The 22,421-nt window shown below is 37.8% G+C and overlaps 3 protein-coding genes and 2 non-coding genes across 5 annotated transcripts; 4 read left to right on the forward strand and 1 right to left on the reverse strand.

The window, feature by feature from the left end:
• Positions 1 to 1,198: 1,198 nt before the first annotated feature.
• LOC149028100 (gamma-interferon-responsive lysosomal thiol protein-like) lies at positions 1,199 to 5,084 on the forward strand. Its single transcript, XM_089147722.1, has 5 exons — positions 1,199 to 1,530; positions 2,033 to 2,098; positions 2,277 to 2,417; positions 4,262 to 4,354; positions 4,536 to 5,084. The coding sequence occupies exons 1-5, from the start codon at positions 1,273 to 1,275 to the stop codon at positions 4,605 to 4,607; spliced, it is 630 nt and encodes a 209-aa protein (XP_089003848.1). The 5' UTR covers positions 1,199 to 1,272; the 3' UTR covers positions 4,608 to 5,084.
• A 1,098-nt stretch (positions 5,085 to 6,182) lies between these two features.
• LOC149028101 (uncharacterized) lies at positions 6,183 to 6,874 on the reverse strand. Its single transcript, XM_089147287.1, has 2 exons — positions 6,532 to 6,874; positions 6,183 to 6,439 (listed from the first exon to the last, which is right to left on the reverse strand). Exons 1-2 carry the CDS (start codon positions 6,872 to 6,874, stop codon positions 6,183 to 6,185), a joined length of 600 nt encoding a protein of 199 aa, XP_089003413.1.
• A 1,001-nt stretch (positions 6,875 to 7,875) lies between these two features.
• On the forward strand, positions 7,876 to 7,948 carry TRNAK-CUU (transfer RNA lysine (anticodon CUU)). The gene has a single exon. It is a non-coding gene; the product is annotated as a tRNA-Lys (tRNA).
• A 2,183-nt stretch (positions 7,949 to 10,131) lies between these two features.
• Positions 10,132 to 10,213, forward strand: TRNAS-CGA (transfer RNA serine (anticodon CGA)). Its single transcript has one exon. It is a non-coding gene; the product is annotated as a tRNA-Ser (tRNA).
• Positions 10,214 to 10,225: 12 nt separating this feature from the next.
• LOC149028104 (eukaryotic translation initiation factor 2 subunit alpha homolog) lies at positions 10,226 to 21,113 on the forward strand. The gene is made up of 7 exons (XM_089168553.1): positions 10,226 to 10,863; positions 18,585 to 18,641; positions 18,714 to 18,800; positions 18,884 to 19,030; positions 19,153 to 19,257; positions 20,381 to 20,479; positions 20,644 to 21,113. Exons 1-7 carry the CDS (start codon positions 10,480 to 10,482, stop codon positions 20,791 to 20,793), a joined length of 1,029 nt encoding a protein of 342 aa, XP_089024679.1. The 5' UTR covers positions 10,226 to 10,479; the 3' UTR covers positions 20,794 to 21,113.
• The last annotated feature ends 1,308 nt before the right edge of the window (positions 21,114 to 22,421 follow it).

Here is a 22,421-nt window from a genome sequence, read left to right on the forward strand (position 1 = left end):
TAACCCAATATAGTCTCTGAAAGCATAATAATGTAGGGTACCTTATTTTCATCGATCAAGAGAAGAGTAATCATGGAGTACCTATTATAAGTTTTTGAGAATGTGCTCTAGTGATCGTAGCAGTGTATGACACTTCAGCTTCATTAGAATATTGGGTCTCTCTTGACCTTATTGAAGATGTTAGAAGTTTATGTTCATGTTCTAGATTTGTTGTTTTCTGTTGTATTAGCAGGTCTTTTGATGGCCTTGTTGATTTATACTGAGTACAAAATAATAATCAACCAAATCGAACTATGGTTGGGTCATAGCCCATCGAAACCAGATATAGAGGTTAGCCCATTGGAGCATTGAGCGTGAAGGAACTCAACAGTTATAGGAGGGATCGTGATCCCGCCAAATTCAGAATAGGCAATCGTGCCCCATATGGAAGCCGCAACTAACTCATATTAAGATTAAACCCTACACTCAGACGATTACATGTAAGACTTGTGAGTTTATCCAACGATTATAAATAAGAGGGAAACCCTATATAAATCGAAGCATAACACGAAGTGAAGGTAACTGAATTGTTTTTTCTTTATTGAATCTTTCAATCAAGCTTTGCAGCTCGTCAGAGTTCATTGGCTGTGCATTTATTGACTTAGTCATCAGAAACAGTTTTCCGACCGTTGAGTCGGCCCATATCTGACGTTTGTTTTGTAAGAATCCGAAAGTAAAACAATTTTTAAACGTATCAATTTATAACAAAAACCTACTTGAAATTAAGATTTGTTTAGTGGATTGAGCCAATAAAATTATTTGTTAATCGGGGGATAACTAGTACATATATTTCATTACAAGTCTATATATTTTTGTTATGGCTTAGATTTTAGGCATTATAAGTTGTTTAAAGCATTAGGTTTTGGATATCTAGTTTGGAATATCTAAAGTGAACTTCTAGTTAATTAATGAATGTTCACTTTTATAGACATTTTGGATTACTTGTGGTTTGTTAAGTCAGTAATGTTCATGAATTTGAAGCTATTTTATGGAGTATGCAGATGCAGTCTCTACCCAGTGAAATATCTCACCCTATGATTTGGTATAAAAGTGCACCACAGTGCACAGCAGAGAATTTTTTTTCTGTTACCACCCCAATTAATATAAACCTATCTATTATAAAAAAAATAGAGGTTGGCAGGTCAGGCGTGGGGGGCTAAGTTCGCCATATTTAAATGACAGAGTGAACTCTACGATCTCTTTCAGCTTTCTGATTCCCAAAATTTCATTGCGATGGCTTTGTCTCTTAAATTCCACTCGTTCCTTCTTCTTGGCTACATTATTGTCGTGTACGGTAGTACTGTAGTTTCATCTTCTCCATCCCCGAAAGTCTCGCTGGCTTTGCACTACGAGACCCTCTGCCCTTACTGTTCCCATTTCATCGTTAATCATCTAGTGAAGCTCTTCGAGAAGGAACTCAATACAATTGTAGATCTCAAGCTTGTCCCCTACGGAAACGCCAAGATTCAAGGCAAAGAGTTTATCTGTCAGGTCTCTCCTTCTTCGTTCCATTTTCCAAATCTTTCAACTCTATTCTGGCTATTTTTAATTGTAAAGTTCTTATAGAGACAGTAATGGCTTCTACGCTCTAACTTCTGCAATTATTCAATGGTGTTTCTGTTCAAACTACAAAACCTGAAGTGATTTCGGTGGTTCCTTTCCTCCACTGCAAGCAACTGTAGATCCTTTCTCCGTTAAAGGAATTACTACTCAGTAGATTGTCCGGTCTAACCGGGTGTGCCTGGTCGATGGTTCATTGGCTCCTTGGCGGTCTGGTTGTTGGAAGTTGGAACTATAATTTTTTTTTTCTTTTCCAGTTTTCCTTTTCGTGAGAGTATAGTTAATTGCATTTATTTATATCTCTAACACTGGTGAAATTCAAGGACCACTTCTTTTCTTTTTATTTTTCTAACAAATAATTTAGTTCAACATAGGAACGAAACCATCTTAACTTTGATTCGTTTTTACCCATGAATTATTTAAAAATTTGCAGCATGGCCCTTTCGAGTGCTTTCTGAATACTGTGGAAGCCTGTGCCATCGATGTCTGGCCGGATGTGGTATGGAACTGTTTCTACTCCTCTCCTTTTTCTGAATTTCGGTGTTGCTGTTAAAACTATAATCAAACATGTAAATTCAGTATGAAAACTGAAAAGCTCCCCCCCCCCTCTCAAAAAAATAAAAATAAATAACAATCTCGTTTTACACGCATTTAAACCTCTTGAACTGCTGATGCAGCATGAGCATTTCAAGTTCATTTACTGTGTTGAGCACAAGGTCTCAGAGGGCAAGTACAAAGATTGGGAATCCTGCTTTGAGAAAATGAATTTGGATAGAAGGCCCATTGCAGAATGTTATAATAGTGGACGAGGGAAGGAGGTTGGTTTCCTCTATTGACTACGTTTCATTATTATGTTGGTCTTTTGGGTTTTGATAGATAGTATTTAACCTTATTGTTGTTGCTAGCAGAGAAGAATAAAGACTTGTTAGTTGTCTATATGTGAATATGCCAGTTAATTCTGTGTTTTTTTGCCTTTCATATTTTGAAATGGTTTCTCATATAGATGTAGATATCTCCAAGCAGTAGGAGTGACAGGTTTCAATTAATTGTAGCTTAATAAGGCAAGGCTTTGTGAGAATGTTGATTATGTAATTATCATGCTTGTCACAGCTTCTGACAGGAATTCTTGAAAATATTCATAATATGTGGAAAAGTGGGAGGAATATGGTCCCTTTGTTCAATTCTTTTAACTGAGTAGGCTTTGGAGATGTTAACAGATTTTTCTCTTGTAACAGGGCTCAGAGTGCCTTAGCTCACTTACAACAGGATATCGTTGTTTGGTAGGGGAGGGTTGTGTGTGGGGTGGGGGGTGGGTGGGGAGGGATTAAGAGCAAACTACAACTAATAAGGTTACTTATAGTTTGTAAACTAATTATGACAATGTTGAGGCAAGACAGAAAAATTGGAAACCAGAGTCACTTTAGGGTAAAACAAGGATATAGTTCTTCTATCAGGTATTGAATGGAATTGATTTTCGTGAGTCAAGTGAAATTGCAGTCTATAAGTTGTCATCCACTACAAATGGAAAAGAATGGTGGTAATGTTAGGAAAGCAACACAACAGAATTTTTTTTTTAAAACATAAGATATACATGCACAAGACAAGATTTACTTGGTTCGCCCCCAATAAGGAATGGCTAAGTGGGAGTTCCAGGTCCATCAGGAAGAAGAAAGCCCTTACAGCCCTATCTTTTTTCTGCCCACTCTATAGAGTTAACTTCTATTTATTACAAATTAATGGACCTAATCCCAAGAAAAAGATGAAAACACCCTTAGAATACCCCCTAACAACTTACGGGGCAGAACATATCAATCCAGAAGTAACAAAGAGCCCTACACAACTTTGGTGCTGATACATGCCCTTTTCAACCACTAAGACACATTTTGGACCTAAAACACATGCCAAATATCCTCCACTAGCAGAAATCAGGCTTCACTGATAGCAGGTAAGATGGGACGCACTTAGATATCATATGTGGTAACTAATGCAGAATAATCAATGGCTAAAACCTTAAAATAAAGTGAGTGGTATATCTACATTGTTTTTTATGAGTTTCTGAAAACAAAATCTAGGACAGAGTTGAGTAGAGAATATGTTGGAGCAAAAATGCCTGAAAAGTTACCCTGGCTTTCTGAGATCTTCACTTGACTCATAAGCATCCCAACATAGAGCCATAACCAAAAGAAATTATGAATGATAAGCTTTAAATGTGGTGCTACATGTGAAAACTACTGATGAATCAGAAATTTATGAAGACTAAATGTTTCTATTCAATTGGGGCAAGTTCCAGGAACAATCAGAGACCCACTTCTGTGATAGGGAATGAAACCCGAGATTCCTAAACTACTTTACTATCGGAAACCTACTTCTGTGATGGGGAATGAAACCCAATATTCTTAAACTACTCTAATGTTTATGTTTGATAATCGTCATGCTTGGAGGTTTCTTATTTCTCCACATGAGAGTTGCATTTTCCTTGGTTTCCCTTTTGAAGCTGATCTTATAACCGAGAATTGCCTGCTTAAATATTCGATATTTTGTTCAAAATAATGAATTTAAGTATTGCTTGGAATTTTGAAATCCTTCACTTTGTAACCTTTTCATTTTTCCCGCTTTAATTCTCCTGGCTCAAATTTACATCCGGATTATTGTTTATGTGCAGATTGAACTTTACTATGCAAATGTAACTGGTTCTCTTAGACCTCCTCATACTTTTGTGCCATGGGTAACTGTCAATGATCAGCCACTCTATGAGGTTAGATCTCTTCTCCTCAGGGCATGATCCATCATACTTTTGTGTACAATATTGATTTCTCTCTCAATGATAAAAATGATTTGATACCCTTACATTTGAGAATTCTTCTTGCCTTGGAACTGGAATGGAGGAATGAGATGACAGAATGATGCTGCAGCATATTTTGTTTCTTTTTCTGTAGGACTACGAAAACTTCATTGACTATGTGTGCAAGGCTTCCAAAGGAAAACCTGTGGCTGAGGCTTGCAAGTAGCCAACCCATTAGATCTTCTCAGTGGAGACAGTAAAACTGACCTCTGAAGTTTGCTAACATCTAAAACATCAGCTTCAATCATACTCATCATCACTGACAAAACATATAGAACATTGATTGCCGGACCTCCAACAAAGGCATAAGATGTGATTTTCCATATTGAAGTCATCCTTCGATTTCATCTTTTATGCTTGACCCATCATTGGCCATCCTGAATATTAAGAAAAGAAAATTAATGTATCATTTCTTAGTGTTATGAACTGAGTCTTTCATGGTGATTTTTTATCAAAGAAAGAAAAAAGTCTCTCATGGTAAGTAAGTTTATGGATCTCATTGTATAAAAAGGAATAAGGCAAAGCTTCTGATAGCTTGAAGCCACAGGGTGGGGCTTTCCCATGCCCAACCATTATTGAACTCCTATCACTGCCCATGTATGGATTGCTTTGGAGGATGATAAGCTCTCAGGTGGCCATTTATGTTTTGAAGATTATGACCAGACCTTACTACCTTAGCATTTGTGTTCAGCTCATGCTTGGATCCAAATTTTACCCTAAAAAAAATACTGTTTTGTGTTCTAATGATCTAGAAAGAAACAGTAATCTGAGGTGTTCAAATGGGTCCAAACCGTGTGAGCAGTGGATTACAGGGTCCATCTGTCGTTCCAAAATTTCTGCATCCAACCTACCAAGGTGTGCTACCCGGTATCCATAGATTCCATAATGAACAGCAATTGTATTAGTGTAACCTCATTAGTACGAAAAATAAAGACATAGCAAAACGGGACCCCTTCAGGAATAGGGAAGGACACTACAGAAGCAACCTTGAAGCTTTTTCATCTCTGTGAATGATTCTTTAATATGATGTGAACTTCACCTCCTGTGTTTCAGTCCGAAAGCACTATGACGCATAAATTGGCAGAGCTGATAGTTTGCATTGTAGTTCGAAGCTTTGTCTTAAATGGCATATCATTAGTTTGACTTTGGCCTTACATGTTGCTCTCAACTCAGTCAATTCAATATGTCATGGTCCAAACTCTAAATAGTACAACCTCTTGGAAAGAAATTGTTGGGAGACATAACACAAAGAAATACTAATTATTTTTTTCTCCACATATTAGAATTGGTCTAGGAGTTGCTCCCATAAGTGATATACTTCGAAAAATCGTATGAGGTGGCACAGTCGTATTCAGTAGAGACCTATAAATGCTCATGTACGGAGAAGTGATACAATCCAGATTAAAGGAACTATAAGAGCTAAGGTTAGATCTAAGATAACCTTAAGAGAAGTGGTGAGAAAGGATGTGCATAACTTAAGCCTTGTATCTAGCCTCAAACATAACTGATTGGAAGATAAGAACCCATGTAATCAATCCCATTTAGCTGGGACAATGCTTATTGTTGTTATTATTGAATTCATTGGAAAAAAACCAGCAAAGCACCCAAATTCAATAGAGCATAACTCGAGAATCCAAGGGGAGGAAAGAGGCCAAGTTGTTTTGATGGTAATAGACAACCTTTCGAGCTAAGGAATGGGCAAACAAATTCCCTTCCCTATATATATAACCAATTTTGCAGTCTACAAACTTTGCCAAAAGAACATAACATCATAAGAAACAGTTTCAACCTCCAAAATAGGACTAGAGTCTTCGCCTTCCACCACCTGAACTAATCCCATTGAGTCAATTTGTACTAATATCTTCCCATAGCCATTTTCTCTAGCCCATATCCGCGCTTCTTTGACAGGCATCGCCTCTCCACACAATGCCTCTCCGAAATTTGCCGGAATTGAGGTAGCAAACAACATTGATCCATTAGCATCACGAGCTACAAAGCCTAGTCTTTTTTGTCCCCGTCAGCAACATAGTCACAGGTTAACAAAATTTCATCTCTACCTTGTCTCAACTCACCAACTTCTACTTGCATACTCTGAGACTTTTTGTGTTCACTCTTTAGATAACCTTTTGTTTCCCATAATTCCACAAAATATTTTGAGCTCTTCACCACAACCTCTGCTACAGACAGACCATTGTCATTGAACACTATATCATTTCTAGCTAGCCACACAATCCAGCAAACAAATGTGCATTTCACCAACACCTCTTTGCCTCTAGCTTTGTATGGAAACTTCATCTTCCCCCACCTTTCAATGACCCCTTGCAGTGAAGTATTAAGTTCTCTCCCAATTAGAAAATCAAAATCACACCCAAACCATACCACTTTTGCAAATGGACAATTAAAAAGAACATGATTGGCTGTTTCGACCTCCATAACAAACCTTCTACAAGAATAATTTGTTTTCACTTACGTCTTCATTAGACCTTCTCCGGTTGCTATACCCCTTCAGCACAAGTCCTCCATAGGAAGTTGAAGACTTTTGGCAAGGTTTTACAATACCATATAGTCTTCCACATAAATATTATTAATTCCAATTGAGGAGGTTCTTCGATACCTCCTCCCACTTATGCCTTTTAGATGTAGATGGATTTTGGGCCATTCGGTTATCCCTTTCATTTGATTGTAAATGATAGGTAGACTTGGTACTAAATAGGCCATTTTTGGCCATTTTTTGAGCCACCCTACACAACCTTATCTTCCCTTATAATCAAATAAACTGGGATCCTCTTATTAGCGTCCACCTCCTTTTTATCAAATAAGGACTCTAGAATTTCAGTCTTCCACTTCCTTGTCATGTTGTCAATTAAGTCCACCACCACTCGAAAGTTACAACTAAGAGGCTTAGGAATTGCAATTTTAAAGCCTTGAAGAGAGGATATCCATTTATGCTCCCAAATGTCAATTTCACTTCCTCTTCCCATCTTTCACATCAATCTCTCTTTCAACACATATCTACCAATAATTAATATACTTTTTGATGCCCATGATGGAGAGTTACCACTTCTTGCCTTCAAAAATTCACAATTTGGGAAGTAGATCACCTTGAGAAATCTCGCCCCATAAATAATTGAGTTCAATCTATAATCTCCATGCCACCTTACATAATAAGGCCCAATTGTGCAAGGTAGGGTCCTTGACTCCAATGCGGCCCCTTCTCTTTGGATTTTCATAGTTTTGACCACGAAATCCAATGAACCTTCTCCTTCTCCACTTTTTGACCCCAAATGCAATTAGCCATTGCTTTCCATATTTCTTCATAGTGTTATTGAGGCAAAGCAAAGTGGGCCGTTATATATGAAGACATCGCACTTGCCACCGATTTCACTAATAGAACAAACAAATATAAAAATATTATATGGATCACAATATCAATTGCCCGTCTAGCTCAGTTGGTAGAGCGCAAGGCTCTTAACCTTGTGGTCGTGGGTTCGAGCCCCACGGTGGGCGTAGATTGTATATATTTTTTTTTTATGAATGAAAAATATTTTGGTACATCAATATAGGAGCAAAAGAAATTGACAACAAGGTCAAGCAATGAGGCAAAAAACACTCAAAGTAAATAAATCCTACCATTAAATTTATTGAATTAAATCTGAATCGTTTATGATGGACGATTCATCATAAACAATTCAGATCTAATCCCACCAAATTTAATGGTAGGATTTCTAGAACCGTTCAACCAAGCAATTTACACGGCCCACCACCTTCCCAAAAACTGTTGTTTACAAAACAAAGTGGTGGAGACTGCCACCAAACTTGAATTTTTGGACCCTTTTGCAATATAATTTGCCAGAGCATTGTTTGACATGAACACAAAATGAAAGGGAATCTAGCAGAGATCTTGAGAATCTCTTTTAACAAGCTGGAACTAGGCCAAACAAGAGATTGGACCTAGCCATTAAGGGCCGACACAACAACCAAACAATCTTAAAATAACACCACTTGTCTAATGTTAATGTTAAACATGAATAAAAGGGTTTCTCTAATAGCCACAAATTCAAAGGATAGAGCTAAATAGCCAAAAGATGTTGTCGCCTTTGGCATAATGAACATGCCCCTTGAATCCCAAATTAAGCTGCTACGACCTCCTTGCTTCGTATTAGAGTCCCACATAGCATCACAAAATACTTGGGCCCAATTCTTGGCCTGCTCCAGTACTACTGAGAAGTTAGTTTGATGTGCTTGTGTGACCCCTCTACCTTCACTTGGTTGGATTGATTGGAGTTCACCTACAAGTTTATAAAACCAATAAAGATAATTAGGTAGAGACATGTAAGCACCTTGAAAGAGAAAAGCATTTCGAGTATGCCAAATAACCCAACAAAGTGTACTCCACATTGTATACACTAATTAAATTTGGTCATGTCCTTGAATTTGCCATCCATAAAATCCATCTAATCATGTACTCTTTTGGTCAAAAAGGGCCTTTTGAGTTGCTATGCCATCATTTGCAGGCCTCTAAGTACAGTTTTGGATTCGAGAAAGAGTCTTTACGTTCTAAATCCTTTTTTCAATTTGGGGTTGTTGAGGAGCTGGCCATAGAAGTGGAGTTGTTACCCTGTGTGGTAATGGTTAAGTAATAGCCAGACTTGACATTAAAGTCACCATGCTTTGTTGCTTTCCAAATCCATGCATCTTCTACATCGAGATCTATAATGGGTAAAGATAGGATTTCCTTGGCTTCAACTTGGGGAATTTTTTTATTTTTTTGTTGAGGGTACATTCCATTTATGGCACCTCCAGTCAATAAGGTGGAATCCAAGTTAACACAGATAAAACAATCCATTATATGTACTTGCTAACATAAGGGGAAAATGTAGAAGTTCGCGAGCGTTCCTCTATGATCCCTCCGGTAGCTTTTCGATGGCTCATGATAGCTCTCTTTCCCCTTGTTCTCTTCCCTTACCCCTGAAACTTTTCCTATCGCAGAAACCCCCCCCCCCCCCATCTCCTCTCCTCCCTTGCCTTCTCCAGTACTACCTCCCCCCTGGACTTCGCTTTTCTCCCAACCTCCACCTCCCTCAACTGATTGCTCATTTTCCTTCATTCCTCCTTAACCATCAGCTCCCTACCCCCTCGTCCGCTGCCCCTCCTCTATTACAAATCCTGGCACTCTCCCTTGGAAATTGGCTGTCATTGGGCCAATTTCTTAGCCCTTGTCCTCCTATTAACATCATCATCTCTCTCCAAGCAATGACATGCTCAAGGCTCTCTTGAAATCTTTGTCATCGACTCTGGTATTTTTTTCTTTAAGATCCCCTCTCCCTCTTGCAAAGCCAAGGCTCTTGAAGAATCTCCTTGGTTTGTTGGTAAAGCCCCCTGTTTTCACTAAGTCTCTCAATGACTAAAATTCTAAATATCCAATTAATAAACTTAAAATTGAAATTAATAGAAAATGAAAATTAAGGATCTTGGAATAGGCCAATTAATGTATTTTAAACATATGAAGAGAAAATCAAGAAGAAAAAAAAAAATCATTAGTAAGCTCTGGCCTCTGCCTTGGCTTCACTCGTTTGTCGTATATATAATAGTTTAACCTTACATAAATGTATAAAAGAAAAAAATAATTTCATTCGTATGGTTGGTTCTTTAGCTATTTTAATCATTTTAGTTAAAATCATTTCAACATCGTCGATATGTCCGAGTGGTTAAGGAGACAGACTCGAAATCTGTTGGGCTTTGCCTGCGCAGGTTCGAATCCTGCTGTCGACGCATTTACTTTTGCTCTTTCGTTCTGTTTTTCCTACCCTGTTTCCTTTTTTGGTATAAAAACGCAATTCTTAGCTTGCCCTGCTCTCGCGAGCCGAACTGTCTTCGTCCCTCTCAAGATTCAGAGATCGATAGATTTAACGGGAGAACGGTCGGCTCTCTTACATACATTTCCCCAATCTCTTCTGACGAAATTTCGTTTTCTTTTTTTCCTTATCTCCTGGTGATCTGAAGCCTGAACCCTAGAAGGGTTTTTTACATCTGCAAGCATGACGACGAATACACTAAATTTAGAGTGTCGGATGTACGAAGCTAAATATCCTGAAGTCGACATGGCCGTGATGATTCAAGTGAAAAACATCGCTGATATGGGTGCTTATGTATCGCTTTTGGAGTATAACAATATCGAGGGTATGATCCTTTTTTCTGAGCTTTCTCGTCGTCGAATTCGGAGTGTGAGCAGTTTGATTAAGGTGGGAAGAATTGAACCCGTCATGGTTCTTAGGGTGGATAAGGAAAAAGGTTATATTGACCTTAGCAAGAGAAGGGTTTCGGAGGAAGATATCCAGGCTTGCGAGGAGAGGTATAACAAGAGTAAGCTTGTCCATTCCATCATGCGTCATGTTGCTGAGACCTTGCAACTTGATTTAGAGGTACAAAGAGCAAGTATTTCAGTGTTGTTTTGCTGAAGTTTATCTTGTTGATAAGTTTTTAATTTTGAGTTAGCTTACTTCTATTTGAATGGTTAACGGCGTATCCTACATCTGTTTACCCGTTTGCTGTGTTTATGCTTAGGTTTCAAAACTTGATTACTGTGTTTAAATTAACGGAGGCCTTATTTTTTAAAAGTTCACAGAATGAAGATATCTGAGTTTCTCCGCCAGCCTTCTAAAAAAAAAGGCTAATTTCCTTTTTGGAGGACTAATTATCACATTTAAATTTGTGTTATACTGATACCCACGCCTTTCTTACAGAAGCCTTAGTTCTAGAACTTTGCATATGGGTACATGATGCCCCTTCTTTGCGTTATTGTTATTCTTTCTGTTCGTTTATCTGAAGGATTCCCTCAACTTTGCAGCTAAGTGAAGTCTGCTTTTCTTCTGGTTCCTTTATCTTGTTCTTCTAAATCTGTAAGAAGCGATTTGGCCAGAAAAGTTGTTTACGTCTATGTTACAACCCTTCGTCCAGTCCCCTGCCAGGCTACTAGTTTGGGTCTTTCTATTTAACAGTTCTGACTTTCAGGTACATTTCGGAGGTCTGGGTCATTAGACTTAATAACTTGTATTCGTCCAGGGAAAAAAATAAAAATAAAACTAATTAACTTGTAACTCTCCTTGGATCTCATCTAGGGTGTGATATCTGTGCTTTCGTTCTAAAAGGTATGTAGTCTATATCATTGTTTAGACCACCGTTACTATTTCTCAACCGAGATTTCATTCTTGAATATGGTCTTCTGAACCTTTCTCGGAATTTAAGGTTTCGTCTTTTCCTTCCAAGGACATTTTACTTTTTTCCACTCACTTTTCCCTTCTGAATTGGAATCCGTTGGGAGTTTCTCATTTTGGTTAACCACAATTTTGGGCATTGTCTGGAGGATAAAATCTATGACTGTGTAAAATTCTATTCAGATGTGGCTTATAGCTTGTTATTGATAGCAAACATCAAGATTGGAAAGTCTAATAAAGGCGTTAAGCCATTTGTGTTTCTTTTTACGGAAGAGGTTTGTCAGCTTCTAGGAACATGTATCTGAAGGATATGATCTGGAAAGACTCAGCAGCAGTTAATTACTTGATACACTTCTTGTTGTCCATGTTGGTAAATGATTAAGGCACCAAACCAATGGTTCTTGTTATTAGAATTCGTAAATTACCTTCATGTTATTGGGGCAATTAGTTGGCTTTTAAAATAAGTTGTTGGGCTGCTGTCAGCTAAGTTAGTTCTTTAAAGGAGTTTGACTGGAAATTGGGTCTTATGTTTCTCTGGCCCTTCTTTAAAAATTTATTTTAGGATGAGTACAAGGTAGTGGACTTCAAAAGCTCCTGTTTGTGCTCTTTGTTCAAATACAATATGAGTGCATTTTTATGTTAAGTTATTTCATGTTGGTTAATAGTATCCATGCATGCTATTTGAATGTTGTATAGTGATGTTTTATGTAAGTATTTCAAAGATATATTGTGGTATGTTGATGAATGCTTTCAGTTAAGGAAATGCCTAATTTTATGTGAACTTAAAGAGAAAAATGATTTATGACCCACATGGTTTGGGACTCAGACTACAACCCTTTTCAATGGGGGGTTGGTGGTTGGACAAGGTATACATGATGTTATGTTGCATACTGCGGCATGATTTCGTAATGGGTTTTACATGTTGTCTGGCATACAGAGTGTGTGCACCTGTCTATGCTACTTGGCACTTAGCATAAGTAGTCACCATGAGGATTTTCATGACACCTAGTATAAGAGGTTATTCACAGTATCTGCTTCTTAACTCGGCCCTTAGAATGAGGGTACTGCCTAGTATGAACAGTAAGCTAGAAGGTGATGTCATGTGGCTTCACACACACACATCATATCATATCATACCATCATGCTACTATATAAAAGTACATAGTCAAATTGTGGCAAATCTTTCATTGGACAAGATAGTCCTATTTATTACTTGTATATATATATATGTGTGTGTGTGTGTGTGTGTGTGTGTGTGTGTGTTTACATATAGTGACTATATGTTTCATTACAGTTTGATATATGTTTAGAGGCGGCTGTCATTTATGCAAAGTTTGCTTGCAGTACTATGGCTTGTTCTATCTTTTTCTGCTTCATAGCTCGTTATGTAATATTTTCAATAGACCAGTAAGCTAATGCTGGTAGAGTTGTGGTGGAATTGAAATGAAGACATGCTTTATTTTCAATTGTCCAGCTAAAGCTCTATTAGTGCACTTCTTTCATTCGAGTTGAAACAGTTGTAATAGACTTAATTAGTTTTATCTGTAGCCAACACAGGTATAGACAGTTGATGGATTGTACACATCAGTTTGAATACCCATTTATGTGAGTCTTTGATTCTATTTTTACCATATGTGGAATTCATGAATTTTATTATTAGGAAAATCTGAGAGATGTTGTAAGGAGTGAGATCACTGATCCTGGCTCCTAAAGGTTTGGATTGTGATAAGGATGTGTGACCCACTGATTTCTTGTTTCTGAGCAAAAATGCAATGCTAGGAACTGTTGTATTAGTTTCTTTCAGTAATGGTGGTCCGTGGGGCTAGGCTAGATTACTTTTAATTTTCGGAGGCTGCTATAAAAAAAATTGAAAAGGATGCTTTTTGAGGTTATGAAAATTATTGGAGGCTTGCAATGGTTGCAGCAATCTTTTTGAAAATCATTTCTTTTTTCTGTTTATAATCTCCCATATTACAACTACCGATTGAGCTCCTTTTCTCACTAAAATATCTGTCAAAACCACCAATCACTTTTCTGTCAATTCTGACCTTCCCCATTATGGTGTTTATCCACCATCCAGAGTCCAGACCTGTTACTTCCTGTTTCTGCTGCCTTATCACAGAAGCCATTCCTTCTTTTTTAAGACACAACTTAATACATGCATCAGTGGTTATTTCCTTTCTTATTTTATTTATTTTGTACAGGATCCATTCCTGCCTAGAAGACTCAATACATGCGTTGGTTAGTTGGTGATTTTTGCTTTATTTTTTGTTTTAAAAATTTGATGTTTTCTGTCCAATGATCCGTGAAACCAAAATTCTATTTCATGTCCACATGTTTTCTAATTCTCTCTCTATATAGTGGGATCTTTTGTGAAAACCTGCCGTAATATTCTGGTGGATGATTACATGAATTGGTTTTGCATGATTTTCAAAAGCCTGATCAATCATCAGTTACTAAATGCTCTAAACAAAAGCCCCATGGGATCAGAAAGCAGTCTCTTTTACCCTTTATCGCAGTAAATTAGAACCCCATATTTGAAGTGTGGGAGATAAGTGGTTTTCTGGGGAGTCCACCTAATCAACTCTGATGGTGAGTTGATGCTTGTCATGGAACCTCTGGAACAAATTATTTCCACAGTTGATCATTTACTCCAATGGGCAAGGGTCATTTTCATGTGTCTTGTTCTGCTTGATGTGTGTGAGGTCTCTTATATTTGTTTCCTGGGCTCATAAGAAAGACGATGGATTTATTTAATTGGGAGTTCTTACCTTTGACCTTTTGGATTTTTTTTTTAATCTTTTTGGAGATTCCTGCCCTTAACCAGTTGATGGTGTCTACACGAAGAGCAAATGCAAGGATATCCTAACTTGTTTTTCTCCCATGTGATGTGATCTAGAAGATCTACACATTTCTGTATTGAGTAACTTTTTTCTGGTTTCTTCAAGTTCATGTTTGCTTCAATGAAATTTCGTTCTGGAAAATGAATTTGTTATTATAGAATTTATTTTGTATTTCCTAAGTTATTTTTCCCTTTCCACAAATTGCTTTTATGTGACAAGGAAGCATATTTGAGCATAAAAATTATTTGATTACCAACTATCATCACTTTGTGTTTTTTTTCTTTTCTTTTTCCAATAACATTTAGAAAATGGATTGGAAGTCATTTTCTAAAATTTTGTATCGCGTTTAGATAAAATAATCTGTTTTCTTATTTGGATTCAAATTTCTTTCGCTTATGAGACAATTCCTATAAACAAACTGAGCTCAAGGATCTGTTTGTTTTTAAATGTCCCTGGAGTTGTTGCATTAGCAGTTGAAAATTTTATGAGGCAGAGAAAAAAAAAGAAAAGAAAAGAGAAAAAAAAAAAAAAAGAAAAAAAAAAAAAAAAGAAGAAGAAAAAGAAAGAAAGAAAGAAGGAGAAGAAGCGATAAAAGATTCGACTTGAGATGCAATACAAAATTTGGAATCTAACTTCCATTTTAGATTTCTACCACAAAAAAACCTTCCATTCTAGATGCAGGTGTTTTTGCAAAAAAGGTGATGGCATTTGTTCTTTTATATATTGAAATTGGAAGACAAACCTTCATGGGGAAGTAAAAACCCTTAGGCAAGTTTTAATGTGACAATCAGAAGATAAAATATAAGAGAAGATGGTCAAATGATTGTCATCTACACAGAAACATCCGATAATTTTTCTCCCTGGTCTCATTTGGATTTGGCCATGAAATGTTTTCTGTCTTCTGGTGAATACATGTTTTTTTCGTTACCATGTATTCTCTACTGGCCCTCTGTTGAACTTCTTCCCTGGTAGCACATGCATGCTCATGTGTATCTTTAAATTTGAACTCATATGTTCATGCTTTTTATCTATTCTATGCTTTGTTTCTGTTGTTAGTAAACTTAAGATTAGGTAATGGCTAAATTGCTTGTCATTTTGAAGTTTTCACTGGCCATTGGAGGTACTAAAATGGTCTTTAGGAATTGTAACTCTGGTTCCATGTACTCTTATTCATAAGTATCATTCTTGGTCTGCTAGTTTTACATGATTCCATAACGAGGATCATTGGATGGTTCATGGGTTCCTGATAAATGTTGATTTGTCATTTTTCCTGCCTTAACACAGCTTGGGTTTGAATACTTTTATGGATGGTTGAGGTTCAAGTCTTACATGCCAATGACCTTCACATCAAGTTGTTTTATAATTAAATTGCTTACAAGCATTGAGTACTCTCCTGTGCTGTCTATCTGATTGGTCAGTTTTCTGTCAAAAGTTCCAAATAAACATTCCTCATAAAATGATGGTTTTGTTGGTTTTAGGAAAAATGAGTAGATTACCCATGGGTTTCAGTTTACTAAATTACCTGCCCAATTTCTATTTTGACATAGTTGGCAAGGTGTAGATGCTTTTTATTTTCTACTTCCTCCAGTGTGTTGGATTGTTGATGCTGTTGGAACTGTGATTTTATTTGTTCCATCCTAAACAAACATGAATTACAAAAGTAACCCAAAAAAGTGCATGCAGTCTATTTGGAAGATGTCTGGTGAATATGTGGATTAATTAAAGATAATGTATGCTGGTTTAGTGTCTAGCATTAGAATGCCCCTAAGAAGAGAAGGGGTATGGCAATAATAATATTTCTCCGTAGGAAGTGAAGATATCCTGTCCAATCCCCTTCTAAAGGACCATGGTGCTGCCTCTGCTATCTTGCAAGCGACATGTTATACAAGGTTGGTTTTGGGGCTATCATTGGCATGAAGGCATTGAGAGATTTGCATATAGTGGACTTGTCATTGTGGAAGTTGAGTGTCTAAGCTGTTGTCATATTGTGATGGAAAATGATGCTTTAGTGACAGACGGATGTTAACAGAGATGATTATGATGATGATGGAAATCTTGCCAGTCAAACAGAAGTCCAACAGCCCATAGGCTCCCTTCCCACCGCCACCAAGGAAAAAAGAACCAGAAAAGAAGGGTTTTTTTTTTTGGTGTGGGGTGGGGGTCTTACTGACTTCCCTCAGCTTAACCAGCTAGTTCTGTGGATGGATTGATCATCATAAGGATAAGAAATTGTTAAACTATCTCTCAGTCCCTTGCTGCTTCATTGGCACTGAGACATGTGCCACTATTCTTGAGCAGTTGAGTTTGGAGCCAGGACCTCTTTCTTGACTTTGGCTCTTCTTGCATGTAATGTTTTTCTGATTTTGTGGTGTTGGAAATATATAAATGTGGGGTGGTTCTGGTCAAAGCTATTGCTGGAAGGACTTGTCCTTCCAGGTCTGAATCCTACCTGGACCCTTCCTGTTAAGGCGCTGTCGCTCTCCATAATCCTCCGTCCATGTTCCTAGGTTGAATCCCATTTCATCTTCAGAGGAAGACAATCCAGATTCTCGCTTTGGTATTTGTCGCAAGTATGTAAGTGGTGATGGAGTTAGCATGTTGAATGCAAACAGATGGAAAAAGGTTTTTATAACCAAATCTTGTGCCATATCCAAGTCTGTTTTCCTCATGATGGACTTCTGTCCAACCATCAAGAAACATACCAGTAACTGGGGTTGGTTGTCAGGACAAAATTGTCCAATTCATGGACCCAGTAATGTTTTTGGTGCCTTGGTGGTATTGTGGTACCACGTTTATCTTGGGTAAATTGGTTAAAGTCAAGGTTTGGGTAGGGAATCTGGTAATATTTGCTAGCTTTTATTATTGTACATCAGGCCTTATGATCTGATGGTCCATGAAACTAGTGCTACTTTTCCCATTGTTTTATCAATTTCTTTGGTATTCTCTCTGATGCTTCTGTCATGAGCCTTGAGCTGCTTTTCATGTGATATAATGGTATGTTTTGTTTGAATATCTCCACCACCTGCATTTCATCTCATCGTTGAAAAATTCTTATGTGTTTAGCACCCAATAACCAAACTCCTCACCCCCAAAAAAGGGCAGGGAGTTAACCGTGTTAGCCAAACTATTATTACGGCTTTTTGCTGCATCCTCACTCCATAGCTGTCACGGCGATGAGGCGGTTTAGGCTAGTTGAGGCATGAGTCAACGAGGCGCCCTCCGAGGCACTTTTGAGGCGGTTGAGGCGTTTGAAGTGAAAATTTTAGTGTACATCTCATACACTATTTCATTATAAATCTATCATATCTTATATAATAAAAAAAAAACTAAAATATTAGCCTATCTCAAGTCATCCAACATACTACAAAGTACAAACCACACATAGTAGGTCCTAAATAAAAAGTCGTGGGAAGAAAGGAAGAGAAGAAGTCGCCTGTCGCAGGCCGCTGCTTGCCGGAGTGTCATCGTGGGAATGGAAGAGAAGAAGAGAAGAAGAGAAGAAGAGAGGAAGAGAGGAAGAGAGAAAGAGATTAGGGATTAGAGTGAGTGAGAGTGTGAGACTCGAGTCAAGAACTTATTCTCTTTCGATTTTGTTTGTTTTTATTTTATTTTAACATTTGATCACAAGTAGCGTCATTATAAATATGCATATAGGTTCAAACAATAGGTACTTTACAATCGGAATCTAATAAGTAATTCAATATATGCGATTTGACATCTTTCATGGGATTTATAAAAAGGCAAAAAAGCGGACGCCTTAGGCGTCCGAGGTGCTTTAGGCGACGTCTCATACCCCAAGGCGGTCGCCTTATTGCCTGAAAATAAGGCGACTCAAATCTGAAGGCGCCTGGACGCCTACGCGACGCCTTAACAACTATGCCTCACTCAGCTTTAAGGATTATTTGTTTCTCTTCCTGTAACTGATTGTTTAACTAATTTATATTTTTTGACTAGATATTTCAGTATCTACTATTACCTGTTTATTGTACCATGGGATAGCTGAAGAAAATTCCATGAATGCTTAATGAAAATGTTGATTTTGATTTCCTTGTTATGGACTTTCTAAGAATGATATGATTGTTTCAGGATCTGTATATCCATGTTGGTTGGCCTCTGTATCGCAAATATGGGCATGCTTTTGAGGTAATTCTTGTGCTTTATGAGGATTATTTTCTTATGATCTGGATTTAAATCCTAATTTTATTGTTTGAACAGGCATTCAAGGTAGTGGTGACTGATCCTGATTCAGTTCTGTCTTCCCTCACGCGTGAAATCAAAGAAGTTGGGCCTGATGGTCAGGAGGTAATGTCTGTTAGCATTTATACTTGTTTTAGTGTCTCTGTGTTGTGATGCTGAGGGTAGTTTCCGGCTTGCAAATTTTACAGGTCACCAAGGTAGTGCCTGCTTTGACAGAAGAGGTGAAAGATTCTTTGATAAAAAATATTAGGAGGCGGATGACTCCCCAACCATTGAAGATTCGTGCAGATATTGAAATGAAGTGTTTTCAGTTTGATGGGGTTCTCCACATCAAGGTTTGATTTTGGCTTCCATTTGTTACTACCTGCATTTGATTATTGGCTGAAACATTCCTCCTCCGTGTGCTTTATGGTGTTTGAATGTTCTAATCTCTTGGCTATAACCTTTTACCTTGCAGGAGGCAATGCGGAGGGCTGAAGCTGCTGGCAATAATGATTGTCCTGTGAAGATTAAACTTGTTGCTCCTCCCCTCTACGTTCTTACCACTCAAACTCTAGACAAGGTCAGTGAGAAACTTGACAGTAATTAAAGCTGTCTAATTGGTATTCTGTTTTACTGCTTATTTTCGGCTATAAAGTAACATGGTTTATGCCAGTGGGTTTGCTCTTCTTAAGTAACACGATTTATTGGGCTACTGAACAAGGAAAAGCTTTACGAATTGATATGGAACCCAATGTAAACAGAGAACCTACCAGTTTCTATTTGTCCAGCATCGGAATTTTATCATACAAATTAGTGTGGCTCTATGACCAATGTGCATCAGTTCTCTTTCAAGCCTACCTCTAGTTTATGCCATGTACTAGGAAGTTGGTGGGTCTTGGCCTCTAAGGGAACATGATGTGTCTCCCTCCACAATGAGGTAGGTTCTTGATTGCTTAGTCTAGATATTTTCTGATAAAGGATTTAACATCCACTACATTTAAGTTCCTCTCCAAGCAGTGTCTTTGTAATGCAGTGGCATTATGGCTAGACCGGCATGACCTATTCTGGGGACATGTTGCTCCTTTCTTCTGGTTGGGAAAGTGAAGTAGGAAAAAATCTCGATTTTTAGTATTTTTATTGCAAGTTGAACTAACTTGTTTGCTGATCTCATCAAGAAATATATTGGCACTCTAGAAAGTGCATTGTTTATGCATTTCACATCCTGCATATTGCACCCATATTAAATATATGAAATGCTATGCACCTGTCTTTCTGGGCCTAAAATGTCCAAATTAAGTCTCTCGACTTTTTGGTAATCGTCATTTATTTTTTGGGTAGAAGGGAACCTTATTTAGGCTTCTAGCCATAATGGAACCCTAGTATCCGAATATTAGTTTCCTGTTTCTGGTGGGTTTTTGTAACTTCCCCACCGTTTAATGTGTATCCTTTTTTTTTTTGGGGAAGAATCTCATATGTAACTTAGTGGGCCGTAGTTCTTGCCCCTGAAAAACATGATATGGTTATCCTGTTTTCAATTTGAGAAACTCTTATTGTAACTGTGGGGTAATTATCAACTTATCATTTTATATATTTTTTGCCAATCCCAACACCTGAGTAGTTCACAAGCATCATTTTTATTTTCAATTTGCTTCTGGAGAAAGTTATTGATTGTCACTATTATATGCCATGATCTTGTTGTGTAGGAGCAAGGGATATCCGTTCTTAACAATGCAATCAAGGCCTGCACTGAAGCGATAGAGAAAGAAAAGGGAAAACTTATAGTAAAGGAGGCAGCAAGAGCTGTGAGTATCTTCCAACTTCCCATTTAATTTATCTTCTTTCTCTACAACTCCCGTAACAGTGATTTTGCTTCATCATTCCATCCATTGACATTGTTCAAGAAATCAACTGCATTTGATTCCTACCATTGGGGAAGCTGATTTTTTTTTCAAAACCCCACTTTTAGGTGAGTGAGCGGGAAGATAAACTACTTGCCGAGCACATGGCCAAACTGAGCTCTCAGAATGAGGAGGTTAGCGGTGACGAAGATAGTGAAGAAGAAGAAGACACAGGAATGGGAGAAATTGATGTGGAATCTGCCGGATTAGCTGAATGAAGGCATGCAGAATGGTAGATTAAGGTTGGGATTCTCATTTTTCTTATTGCCCGGTTGAGAGAGAAGGAGAGAGTAGGTGTATAGAACCGATTTTGTTGAATTTTGTCATCAAATCCTTTCCTGAGAAAGCAATTTATTAGCAGTTTGGAATGCTTTTGTTCTCTTAAGTACATTTGGAATGCAATTTATAGTGTTTGCAGATGCATCATGAAACAAATTTTCTATTCATACTATTTAATGAACGGTAACATGAAATCGTTTGCTACAGACTCGGAAGTGATTCTCGTGTCTTTTCCATTCCCCCAAAGTCAATGTCAAAGGTGTCCCGCTGAATTACTTGGGGTGGTGCTCCATTATATTTTGTGGATTCTGGGATTCTCTTTTCTTCTGTTTCATAGTTGGACTCCTTTCACATGAAATTGGTGTTAATCTCTTAGGGGAGAGGGATATATGTAAGTGATGATAAAGTCCTGCTGGATCGTTCGAGCTCGATTTCTGTAAAACGTGCTTGACCTGGTTGGTTGAGGTACGCCTCCAATGAGCAAGTCAGTCATGAATCAAATAGTAAGGCGCTAGAAGCTTGGACTACTTTAAGAAACCAGAGTAGTTGCTTTCTCTAGAATAACTTACCTTCTGTTGTTTGCCTGTGGGGTTTCCAGTTGCTCGAACTGGCTGCTTGGTTAGTTCAGCGAATTAGGTCGAATAGGTTTTTCCAACCCGGTTCAGCCACTATGATTGTTCCGGTCATTAACATGTAGCATGCCACTTCAATATGTCTCTTTCTTTTTTTTTTTTTGGTAGAATATGTCTCTTTCCGTCTCCTATGTTAATTGAAGGAAGAGAGAAAGAGAGATAAACCTAAATTAGCGGTGGAGAGGTCTCCGGTGGACTTGAACTTATGGTGTCTTCTCCGATTTGGGTTGGTACACACATTAAAATATTTGAATACTTAACCCCCCGAGGGAGAAGAATGGAGCGAAACCTAGGGGCCCAAAAATCATCAGATGTATTTTGTATTTCTCTTTTAATGTTAAACATTTGAAAATCATACCTTTTTTCCCTAATGACCGAATGAATGTGGCTGTTAATGACCAAAATTGTTTAAAAAGCACAAAAACAAAACCCTAAAATTAATTTTATAAATAATCTTCATTCTTCTATTTTTGTAAAATCAAATCTATTTCTCGCCTAATGAGAGAGTAACTTTTTCCTCATTTTTCTCAATTTGAAGAATAAACAATCTACTCTATTTCAGTTTTTATTATGAAAAAAACACAAAAAGCAACCTGAGAGGCTGATACTATACTTATAAACATCGCAGACATTCAAATCACAAAATCAGTGAATCTGTGAACTGATCTGATCTAATACTTTATTTCCTCCACGTGCGAATGGTCTGAGATTCTCTGGACAGTGAAGAGGAAACAAACGAGACAGATGAATTCTAATTTGTCGTCAAACGAGATATCACGAGCTTGCTCGATAATGAGAATCTGACAAATGCCCAAGTTCCACGCTAATCCCTTGGCTTCTCCTTGGGAAGCGTGGAATCCGGATCTGCGGGTCACGGGTAGGGGCGACCCGTCACGAGCCTAACCCGAGGTTGAGCCAGATGAATTCTATTTTCC

Source organism: Hakea prostrata, chromosome 1, assembly GCF_041222555.1.
Source record: "Hakea prostrata isolate BN-2017 chromosome 1, UWA_Hpros_2, whole genome shotgun sequence".
Taxonomy (NCBI): Eukaryota; Viridiplantae; Streptophyta; class Magnoliopsida; order Proteales; family Proteaceae; genus Hakea; species Hakea prostrata.